Consider the following 12,452-nt stretch of genomic DNA (forward strand, 5'->3'; position numbering starts at 1 on the left):
TTGGTTCCTGCCTTTCGCTAGATAAAATTCGTGTCCAGAAGGCTAGCCAGAATGCTAGGGGCGATAATGGAGCCGCCTGTTGCTTTAAAGGCTTTTTTCAAACGAAACAACTTCCGACTCAACTAGATGGGTCAATGATCAATTTTTAATTTGGTGATTCAACTTGTTCATAAGCCCGAACTAGTTAACTCGGGTTGACTCGTCTTAACAAGTCAAAAAGTTGTATCGTCTGAAAAGGCCATAAGAAGAAATAATTATTACTGGTTTTTATCAGTTAGAACTTGATCGCATGATTGTTCCGCCGTTCTTTTATTTCCACCGAGGTCCCTGCCTCCACTTCCGGTGTAGTAGAATGTTTCTCCTTCATCCTAAAAAGAAACGAATCCGTTCATTGCTTTCGTTCCGTGTTAATGTGGGCCAAAAATGTTGCGCTTCTATCAAATAGGCGTTTCCCACACGCAACAACAACCACATAAATGAAGTTCAAGCTGAGCATTTTATACACAAGAGGAATTGATCCCGTAGAAAGGACTGTATGAGCGAGAAAATAGCGACTTAAATCACGAGTAGCCCTTTTGTGAACATTTCATCACCACTTCTAACTACACTAAAGGTGGGTTTTCATAGGTGATTATTCCTTGCTGAGTATATACATCAACAGGGTACGAGAAAAATTTTAATTTTTACGATAATTTTTAAGATTACCAAGCACTTTCTGGAATTTTGCCCTCAACACAAGCTTTTTAAAATTCATCTTTAGAAAACAATGCATTAGAAGCGCAATCTTTATGAGAAATAAACTTTGCTTGAAATTTCTTCACGGATTTTCGATATACGCTGCACTTGAAAAATGGGCCGTTATTTTGAGGCCAATCGTAATGTCCATCTAACAGACCGGAGTTTCGAAAATACGTCATGATTCATCAACACCATTTTAAGATTGAACCAAAAAACATCTTGAAACCTCCGTTTTTCAGTAAGCAGGCTTCGGACGAAATTGTTATATCGAAAATACCTGACTTTTCCAGCTTATCCCTGACGAAGTTTTGAAAATATCCCTGAGCCCACTTCATCACACCTGACCCATATTTACCATTGCTCGAAGCATGGTTTGATATACCAAAAGAAATACTTGACATTTTAGGACAAAACTTAGGACAAACCCCTGACTTATCCCTTACTCTCCCCCCTTTTTCGAAATCCCCGCCTTATTCAGGTTCTGGTAGTAACCCATTTCCCTCTCATTCGTATTATGCGCGTCCAAGAGGCGGATCTTAGCATCACTTTTTTCAAGATAGAGCGTACATCGAAAATCTGGACTCAACGACTACTAACAAGATCATCTTCGTAGCCTCCGGAGAGTGCTATTGAATACGCTCCGTCCTCTTCCCGTCCGTGTATTCCACCAACTGGTGGACGATGAACGCCAGCTTCAGAGGCTAGAATCCTGTACTGCCAGGACATTCCTACTACTATTCCAGGTATAGGGCCAAAATGATCCATGGGCACAATCGTGCATTCTTTGGTTCTTCCGGCGCAAGCCATGCCTTTACCCCAATCACGAGTGGATGATTTCATGGACCCTCTCGAATTTTTTTTGCTTTTCCCTTTTTGTCCGGGTTTGCGGATATCATCCTTATTTTTGCAACTGGCGCAGAACCAATCACCCTCTGGTACCGAATCCAACTTTGGATTCAGGCACCAGAGGTGAAAGCACTCTTGACACTGATCGCACACTATTTGTTCGTGAGGTTCATCTTTACCACCACACACTGAACACGAACATTCTCGGCATGTAACGTCAGGTCTATCCTGACAATGGGAACACTCGGGTTTTCTAAGTCCTATTGGAGCGAAAGAAGAATAACGTGAAAAATTGAAGTGATATACTAAAATTGGCTAATCAACAAACAAATTGTACTTTTTAGACTAGAGCCCTTGAGCATCAGTTCATTTAAGGTGGCATCTCTATCTGCCAAGAGGACATTGTCTTCTATAATATACATATCATCCACTAGATGAATTTTGCAGTCCTGTAGCGCAGTGTCTTCAACTCTGTTGGGAAATAAAAATACGATTGAAGGAACTGAAATTCCTTAAGAAAAGTCGAAATTTATGCGTTAATCTATTTATATCCATATAAATCAAAGTTCTGACTGACTGACTGATAATCAACGCCCAGCCCAAACCGCTTGTCCTAGAAGGCTGAAAATTTGCAGGAACGTTACTCGTAAGTAGTAGGCACGTACTCAGAAATATTTTTCCAATCCGCCGCCATATTAATAAATGGCGCCCAAAAATATAAAAAATCTTCTCTATGCAAAAAAGTTCGCGCGTTTCAACCGATTTCACAAATATTGAGTACACTGGTTTCCTTTAACCTATAGACGGGTGCAATGGTCTTTTGGGCTCGATTTGTGAAAATCTTTTTAAATGGCGGCTAGAAATTGAAAAGCCTCTTCTTTATGAAACAATGTCCACATGAACTGGGTCGCTGTTATTTATTTATAGTTGTCGTTGAAAACATCTCCTGACCCTTCAACGTGTAGCTGCTATAGGTTTTTATCTAAGTTGCGAAAGACATACTGGCTTTTAAGATTATGATCTGAGAGTTTGTATGTTTGTGGTTTGTGTCAGAGGCTGGATAGACGAAAATACCGTTTTAGCTAGTTGTGGTAAGGGCTTATTGTACGCTGTTGGAACTCCTCCAATAATGGAAAAAATAACCTACTAATATGTTATCGTTTTTTAATCTTGTCACATGTTTTTTAAATTGTATATATATACCAAAGTTTAACAATGAAAAGGGGCATTCGGTCCGATGGCGGTCTTATCTTAATAAAGTTGTTTTGGTTGTTACCTCTTGCGTTCTCTCTCTCTCTCCATGAGCCGTTACAACAGTGGTGTCAGAAGTGGGGTGTCGTTTTACGGTCTTCGGATATAGTCGCGTTACGGTTTTCCGGGTAAAGTCGCGATACTGATTCCGACAACATGCCAAAGCAGGAAAGCGGATCCTCCGACTCCTCGTCCGCTCTGGGAGACGTGTTGAACGCGTTTATGCAGCAGCAAATAGCGTCCCAGCAGCAGAACCAAAGGATCATCGACCTTCTACTCCAGACAGCAGGAACCTCCGGTCCGTCAACCTCGACTCCAGCACCCACATCCACAATAGCTTGCCTTGACATTCCAATCTTCGAGCCTGATGAACACGATGGCGACAAACTGGAACAATGGCTGAAGAGATTTGACTATCTCGTGGATATTAGTGTCCCAAATCTGACCGACGTTGCCAAAGTCAAGTATCTGGTCTCGAAACTGTCTAACGAAGCCTTCAGCGAGTATTATCGGTCCTGTATGCCCAAAGAGCCAACCGACTACCCGTATGCAACGACAGTAGAGAACCTCAAGAAACTTTTCGGGAAGAAACAGACACTCTTCATAGAAAGATTCAACCTAATGCGAATCCAGCGTCAATTGGATGAAGATTATGGCCCGTATTTCAACCGCGTTAAACTACTTCTAAAGCGCTTCAATTTCTCCGATTTGACCGAAGATCAATTCGGAATTCTGGTTTCCCTATGTGGATTGTCCAGACCAGAAGACGAATCCATACGAACCAGAATCCTGCAACGGTTAAATACCGAGGCCAACATTGAACTCAAGAATGTCATTGACGAAGTCCTGACCATCGTCGCTACGAAGACTGAACAGACGGTTTTCCAAGCAAAGGCCACGCCGATCAACAGCTTCCGTCGTCGGAAGACTTCTGTACGGCATCCTTCCAGATCTCCCGAGAAGCGGAGAGCCAAGTCATCTCAAAGATCTTCGAAACCGCCGCCATACGCCTGTTTTCGATGCGGAGAGATGCACTGGGTCAGGGAATGCACGCACGCTAAGACTGAATGCCATAAATGCTCTCGAACTGGTCACCTCGCTAGTCAATGCGAAAATCAGAAACGAGTATCCGGACACCGGAAACCAGACAGAAGCCAGATAAATACAGTCAGCCTGAATTCCATGCGACCTTCGAAACTCATAACGGGGGAATTCTTGGTTAACGACGTTCCCGTAGTTTTCTACTTGGACAGTGGAGCGGAAGGCAACATTATCAATGAGGCGACTTACGAACGAATTGGTAAGCCGAAGTTAACCCCCTGCAGCGAGCAAGGAGTGCTATTCGATGGATCAAGCACTACATTCCTTGGGAAAGCAACGGCAAAATTTAAACTGGGACCAGCAGAAATTCAACACAGCTTCTACTTGGCAAAAGACGGATCCCTAAACCTTCTGGGAGTGGAAACCCTAGATTTCTTCGGTCTTCTGGATAGCTTACGACAATGCTCCCGACTCGGTACTCAAGCCATTAACCTCTGTACTGCCTCACCTGTCGCCGAATGCCTTGCGACGCTGAAGAACGAGTTTCCGGATGTCTTTGAGGACGGTTTGGGGCTGTGTACTAAAGCGAAAGCCCGCCTTACTCTCAAACCCGGAAGCACTCCAGTATACCGTAGAGCCAGGCCAGTTTCGTTTGCCGCCCGCAAAACTATCGAAATGGAGATCAAACGCCTGGAAGAGTCAAATGTCCTGAAAGCCGTCGAGCACACTGATTGGGCAGCACCAATCGTAAGCGTAAGGAAACCTAACGGCACTACCCGTCTTTGCGCAGATTTTTCCACCGGCCTGAATGAGACCATAGAACTCAATCAACACCCATTACCGCTGCCGGAAGACATATTTGCGACGCTCAACGGGGGAAAACTTTTCTCCCAATTGGATCTATCTGAAGCATACTTACAAGTAGAACTGGACGACGATTCTAAACCACTTTGTACCATTTCCACTCATCTCGGGAACTTCCAATATCAGAGACTTCCGTTTGGGGTGAAATCCGCTCCGGGAATTTTCCAAACAATAATGGACCAAATGCTTGCTGGACTTGAATTCGCAACCGCTTACCTCGATGATATAATCATTGTCAGCCGTGACTTCGAAGAACACCAGCGACACCTCAAAGAAGTACTCTCCCGTATTAAAGACTATGGATTCCGCCTTCGCCTCGAGAAATGTAAACTATTCATGACACAAATAAAATATCTGGGATTTATCATTGATAGCGCTGGTCGACGACCCGACCCCGAGAAGATCAAGGCTATTGTCCACATGCCAGCACCAGTTGACCTGCCAACATTACGTTCATTTTTGGGAATGGTGAACTATTACCAGGTTTTCGTTAATAATATGCGTTTCATGAGACAGCCACTGGACGAATTATTGGAATCCAAACGGACTTGGTCTTGGACACCTAAATGCCAGAACGCCTTCGAGGAACTGAAGATGACGCTTCAATCAGATCTCCTTTTAACGCATTATGATCCTACACTGGACATCATTGTCGCTGCTGATGCCTCCGATTATGGACTTGGGGCGGTCTTCCAACATCGCATGCCAGATGGGTCAATTCAAGCTGTAGCTCATGTATCACGGGCATTGACCCCGGCGGAGAAGAACTATAGTCAAATCGAGAAGGAAGGTCTCGCGCTTACCTTCGCGGTCAAGAAGTTTCATAAAATGCTCTATGGGCGCCGCTTTATTCTGCTCACGGACCATAAACCGCTGTTAGCAATCTTTGGAAGCAAGAAAGGCGTACCGGTACATACTGCTAACCGTCTTCAACGCTGGGCACTCATTCTTATCGCCTATGACTTCAAGATAGAATATCGCAAGACTACCTCTTTCGGGCAGGCCGACGCCCTGTCCAGACTTATCTCGTCACATTCTTCTCCGGACGACGACATCGTACTCGCAAGTCTCCAAGTCACAGACGATGTGGAGGCCATAGTCCGACAGCTTCCAGTCACTTTCCAAGACATTCAATCCTCTGCTCAGGCGGATCCAGTCTTACAGAAGGTCGTCGGGTATATTCGGAATGGGTGGCCGACATTAAAGAATATCCGAGCGACACCTGAGGCAACCACCCTCGAACAATTCCACAGAAGGAAGGACCTGCTTACTATCGAGCAGGGTTGCGTGCTTCTACAGAATAGAGTGGTAATACCTTACCCATTACGAGCAACCGTCCTGAAACTACTTCACCGAGGACATCCTGGAACCAGTAGGATGAAATCTTTGGCTCGCGCTCACGCCTACTGGCCTTTTCTGGACGCTCAAATTGAAGACTTCGTGAAGAAATGTTCCAAATGTCGCTCTGCAGCAAAGTTCCCTGTCAAGACTCTGTTGCATTCCTGGCCGAAAGCCGTGAAGGCCTGGCAGAGGATACACATCGACTACGCCGGTCCCCATAACGGCCACCAGTATCTTATAGTCGTCGATGCCTATAGCAAGTATCCCGAGATTTTCGACATGAAAACCACCACGTCATCCGCCACCATATCCGTCCTGAACAACCTTTTCGCACGCTATGGTTATCCGGAAGTACTGGTGAGCGATAACGGAACCCAGTTTGCTTCACACGACTTCGCCTCGTTCTGTTCCCGAAAAGGGATCCAGCATATCTTCTCCCCGCCGTACCATCCACAATCCAATGGGCAGGCGGAACGTTTCGTGGACACCTTCAAGAGGGCATTAGAGAAACTCAAGGGCGAAGGAGATGTCCCTTACATGCTAGACGTCTTCCTGCTGTCCTATCGCTCAACCCCTAACTACAGTATAGACCAGAAAAGCCCTGCAGAACTCTTCTTGGGCCGAACACTTCGTACCGAGCTAGACCTTCTCCATCCTCCGGCCTCTTCGTCATCAGAGCGCAATCCAACCATGGAGCGACAATTCAACCGTCATCATGGGGCTCGACGACGCACCTTCAAAGTCGGAGACCTAGTCTATGCTCGGCAACACCAGTCAAAGACGTGGTATCCAGGAAGAATTCAAACGGTCAAAGGCGTAGTTTATGATGTTCTTATGGATGATGCCACTAACAAGAAGTTCCATGCCAACCAACTTTACCACCGTCTGAATAACGATCAAAAGGGCAATCCCTACTCCGTATTCATGGACACATTCGATCTACCCATCCCTGACCGAAGAGTAAATCCCGATCGAGTTCCTGCTGGGACCACAGTGCCCGCTCCCGAACGCCATGTACGGTTCAACATACCAGACTCAGACTCCGAGGATGGGGAAGTACGGCGGTCCGGACGAGTAAAGAAGATACCCGAGCGCATCAGTATGGATCCCCGCCAGAAGTCCTACGATTTTACTTAAAAGGGGAGGTGTTGGAACTCCTCCAATAATGGAAAAAATAACCTACTAATATGTTATCGTTTTTTAATCTTGTCACATGTTTTTTAAATTGTATATATATACCAAAGTTTAACAATGAAAAGGGGCATTCGGTCCGATGGCGGTCTTATCTTAATAAAGTTGTTTTGGTTGTTACCTCTTGCGTTCTCTCTCTCTCTCTCCATGAGCCGTTACAACATACGCCAACCGTTCGGCCATCTCGAACATTCCCTTAGCAAGTTAGGAAACATGAATACTGTACTACATTAGCATATACGAAACAAATGCGCCCTCCCCACCCCAACCACACCTAGGTAATACGGAATTTTATTTTCGTGACTTGTTTCGATGGAAGTTCTTATTACACGCGAGCGACACCGCGGGTAACAGCTAGTACAACTCATAAATGCATTATTTAGGGCTTGAAGCTACTTTTACTATTTGATACCAGTGGGTTGAAGTGTCACCAGCCGACTCTCAAATTGTTTTTATAGAAAATGATACTTGTTTTATGAAAAAAAAAGGATTTTACGGGACTTTTTCCAGAATGATAGGATCAAACATTAATTTTAGGACTTTAGGAAGCAATTGAGATGAAAACTAAGTGAAATTAAACTTTAACAGGATCTTCAACTCTAGCACATGCGTTAATAGTGGAACAAGGTAAGTTAATTTGATCAATCATCAGTTGCTAATTAATTCTTAGCTATAAATACAAAAAAGCGAGGAAAAAATAAAATACCCAAAGAAGACGGTTCCAATGACATATTTCAGTCTCCTTGTACTTTTGCGATTGACGATCATGTCGTAATAGTGTCCAATTTTTGTTGAATCATCAGTGTTATAATTCACCATGATTTTCGAGCCAGGTGTCACTTTGTCATATGTCACCTTTTGTCGAGCTCTAGGGCGAATACTTTTTAACGGAAGCTCAGCTTTGGTTTCGCTAGAAACAAAACAAAACCGAAAATATATAAAGGATGCTTCTGAAAGTCTCTCAGAGATTAAGGGTGATGTTCTTTGAGCCATTTTGGATCGAAAATGTTCTACGACATTTTGCCGTCCGAGCCACTGTTTTCGAGATATGATTGGAATATTTTAGGGATGACCCCTTAATTAAATTAGAAATCATTGTCTTTAAATTTCTTAATTAAATTTAAGGGGTCATCCGTAAATTACTCCAATCCTAACTTGAAAACAGTGGCTCGGACGGCAAAATGTCATGGAATATTTTCGACTCAAAATGGCACAATAAACAGGCTCCTTCATTATTGATGGACTTTTGGATTAAAGAAATGAATAGCTTTCAAATATTCTCACTCTGATTCAAATTCAACGGAATAAATTAGCAAGTCTGCATCTTCATTGCCTGAGGATGGTTGAGGTGGTTCTTCCGTTTTTCGAAAAATTCCGACTATTTTAGCTTCCATCCAAGCTCCTTGAAAATGCACGTTTTTCGCGTCGACGAGTTCCCCAACGTTAAAATATTTACTGCTAGTAGGTTCCAAAGTTGCTGCAGATTCTGAAGAATTGCTATCCTCTTCCTTAAAAGCGGGGGAGAAAAAAATGTGCGTTACGACTTGATTACATGTTTGTGCGCAAAACGCACTAAAACACAACAAAACCATAGAAATGGTCTTCATGACATTAAATATGACTAATTACAACAAATAATGTAAAGTTCAATAAAGGGGCCCATTGCTTTTAAACTACTTTGTAAATCTTGGTATAGTTAAGATTTGTTGCCAATCATAGGATTATATTGGACTCAAGAGTGTGGATATCTTTATTTTAAAGTGATCTTACGTCTCACCTTGATCTATTCAAATATTGAAGGGCAAACACCGACACAATTGTTATTTACTTGAAAAAGTGACTAATAATTAAAAACACTAAAAGGTACTTTTAGACGATCCAACTAAATGACTCAAAACGTTTTATGAACTTTTGAAGCGAAAAGTTGAGTAAATCCTTTTTCACGCGACTAGACTTTTACCGCCAAATAGAAGTTCCACCTACTTTAATAATAACCCGCGTTTTTTATTTCTAATTCGTTTTGATTGGCTGAAGAAATGAAATCAAAGAGTTGAGTCAGCAGAAGTTGGATCACTGATCCAAATTTTCTTAGCTTACTTTTTAGGTGACTCAACTCATCCAGTTTCTATTCACACGATCCAACTATAGTTGATTCAACTCGAGTTGATCTATCAAGCTTAGTCAAAAAGTTGGATCGTCTGAAAGAGCTTTAACTTAATAACATAGAATTTTATAAGACCTTTCATGAATTTATAATATAATATGGGACAGGTTCAAAAATATAAGATTTTATAGAAATTATAGGACCGCTGGGCTCCCTGAACTACTCCTTGGAATCAGTGGCAACCCTAGCGTCCAAGATAGTAAACTGGTCCTTAGGACCACTCCCCCTTTAGTTTTGCTATAGATTTCTAATTAACCAGTAATTTAAAAACAGGTCCGAACAATTAATATTTCTCCCAAACCGCTTGATGCCATCCCTTGTGCGCTAAAGTCAAGCATTGCTAAAAATACTCTTATAAAGTTTGGTAACCACAATTTTTGTGAATGCAATGTTGTTACGTATTGCACCTCCATGAAATTAGTAAATGCGAAATATTGGAAAAGGTTAATTTATGTATGGCCAGTTTCAGTTATGATAAAAGGGTGGTTGGTATGTTGTACTGCCGAAAAGCTAAAAAGTTGTAAAGCTACGTACAGTGCTGGTAGTGGCCGTTTGCTCGTTATTTCCATTTACGCCACTAGACAAGCTGATTTTCTTTTCATCCTTGACATCAGCATCGAGGTCAAGCTTAACGCGAACTTGCAGAGTATGCCTCTCCTCGATACCATAATCGTGTAGGCGTGCTTCTTCGACGGTACCACATTCATCGGTGTGTTGATCCGTGAGCTGTTTCGATTCATTTTAATTTAATTAGTAAAAATAAAGGTAGATGAATACCAGGACAACAACGAAAAAAGCGCAACTTACAACCTTTCCTTGGAAGATTAAATCAAACCTATTTATAGGAATATCAATAGTTAAAGACACAGTGTTCCTGAATGTTTTAACCCTATGAGTTTTAGAAAAATCTTTGGAACTGATTTGAAAAATCTTCCCAGAAACCGAACCATCAGCGTAATCTACTTGAAGTCTCATTTTTTATCTCTACTTTAACCGCTAATGTTCTCCAATTTAGCAACACTTGATATTGTTAAATGAACCGAGCGGCAAAAGCGTATAGCGGCGAGCGCGTAGTCACTGAAGTATTGCACGTGCCTCACGATTGCCACAACAGTTGCAGTAGTCGAATAGCCCGCGTTTTCTAACCCGCAGAGTTGCTAGATTAGATTAGAAGATTTCGCCGAACCCTTGCAGAAACCAGCCCAAATTACCAACCGCGGCCAGAACACAATCTTGTTTTTTTTTAACAGAAAACCGCCCAATTCCCGCCCAAGACTGATAGTACTACTATTTTATCCCCCCTTCTCACTTAAAAAAGTGTAGTTTTCCCCTCACTCCTTCCCTAAAACGGTAAAACCCCTATTTACATAGAGATAAGTGATGTTGAAAGTCCGATTCGCCCTTTCCTGGAATTTTAGAAGGGTTGAAAACCGTCCACAAAGTTATTTTATTAACAGTAAAAAAGCAGCGGTTGGCCAATTTATGGAATATCTCCTTGGGAATATGGAGTCTGATTTTTAAGAGGAGCGCCAATACAAGCCCGCGAACCAATCACAGTATGAGGTGCAATACAAGATCATTATAGAACAAGTTGGGAAACCGAAATAAACCTCTCAGAGGCGAGACGCAGTTAAGAGGTTTTTCTTGAGCAATTAAATAAATATAATTGATATTATTTATTTTAATCGTCGTTAATTTACCTTAATTCTAGTTAAAACGTTTTAAGAATTTATATTTCTAAAATGATTTTAAAAACATGACGTTTGAATTCAAGCGTATACCTCTAACAATTTTTGTAAATTTAGGGTATATAAGGTGATTGGGAAATAATTATATATTTTAAACTAGTCCTCGGGACCAGTGACCCCCCCCCCCAGTGTCCGAAATAATAAACTGGTCTCCGGCCTGATCCCAGCCTTTGTACTCCTATAGATTTGCAATTATTAAAACGAATTATTAAAGAAACAGTCCTGAGGACCAGTAAACCCCACTTCTTGAATTTAAAAACTAGTCCAAGCAATTAATAAACTGGTTTTGGACCAGAGAAAGTGTGGTATTTCCCAGACTGATTGGGAGGCTAACGTTTCTCGTAACCCTACCCGATCGCCGCGTACTTCTTAATCGAAACGCTGGGAGAGTAGAAGCGAACATGTTTGCTCCGATTTGCCAACTTCGAAGGCGGTTACAGACACACACACACCACGTCCAATGTAATACCTCTCCGTGACGCTACTCCTTGACAAGTTGACAGTCACACAGGGCTAGAACTGATCGAATCGAGGGGAACACAAATTTTACTGTGGTGGCCTAACGCTGGTGGCGCCTCTACACGCTGCGAGGTGAACTAAAATATTGCAAACCATTTGAAGTTAACGCGTCGAGCTCGGTCAGTTCTTCGAACCCCACCAGAGACGTTTTATATTGAGAATGGGTAGATTTTACTGATGATTAGTATTTTTGTAGCACCCTAGGAGCGAAGGCACTCGGTGTTGCCCGTCAGGACCTTTTATATTACTTTTCATCCGGACATTATTCCACAAAGAAGGATTTTTAAATTTCTGTACGCGCTTACTACTTATGAGTAACGTACCTGCAAATTTTCAGCCTTCTAAGGAAAGTGGTTTGGGCTGGGCGTTGATTATCAGTCAGTCAGGACTTTTTGATTTATATAGATATAGGTAGATAGATTAAATTTTATTTTTTTTCCGTATTATTTAATGAAAGAAAAAGTGTTTGTAGGATGCAGTGAGGTCAATTAACAGAGAATTAAAACACTTGCAAGACGCAACGCCACACTATTTGTGGGGAGTTGAAATTTCCGCCACAAAAAGGCGCCAGATCCGCCTTGAAATATTTTGTCTAGGATTCTTAATACACGTTCAAATCATAAAATGTCTAGGACTAGGAAAGTCAATTTGTAGGGGAACCACTAGGGTTCTAAATCGGTTAATTACCATGGTAATTTACACGGTAATTTACCACGGTAACTGTAATTTACGATTTTCTCGGATAAATT

At 42.2% G+C, this 12,452-nt stretch overlaps 1 protein-coding gene across 1 annotated transcript; it reads right to left on the reverse strand.

Moving 5' to 3' along the window:
* Positions 1-52: 52 nt before the first annotated feature.
* On the reverse strand, positions 53-8,699 carry LOC149621213 (E3 ubiquitin-protein ligase UHRF1-like). Its single transcript, XM_089853985.1, has 5 exons — positions 8,557-8,699; positions 7,979-8,182; positions 1,922-2,055; positions 1,336-1,844; positions 53-368 (listed from the first exon to the last, which is right to left on the reverse strand). The coding sequence occupies exons 1-5, from the start codon at positions 8,664-8,666 to the stop codon at positions 258-260; spliced, it is 1,068 nt and encodes a 355-aa protein (XP_089710111.1). The 5' UTR covers positions 8,667-8,699; the 3' UTR covers positions 53-257.
* Between the last annotated feature and the right edge of the window lie 3,753 nt (positions 8,700-12,452).

The sequence above is a fragment of the Phalangium opilio genome, unplaced genomic scaffold (genome assembly GCF_054372755.1).
Source record: "Phalangium opilio isolate 3A_F unplaced genomic scaffold, DU_Popi_V2 ptg000209l_1, whole genome shotgun sequence".
Taxonomy (NCBI): Eukaryota; Metazoa; Arthropoda; class Arachnida; order Opiliones; family Phalangiidae; genus Phalangium; species Phalangium opilio.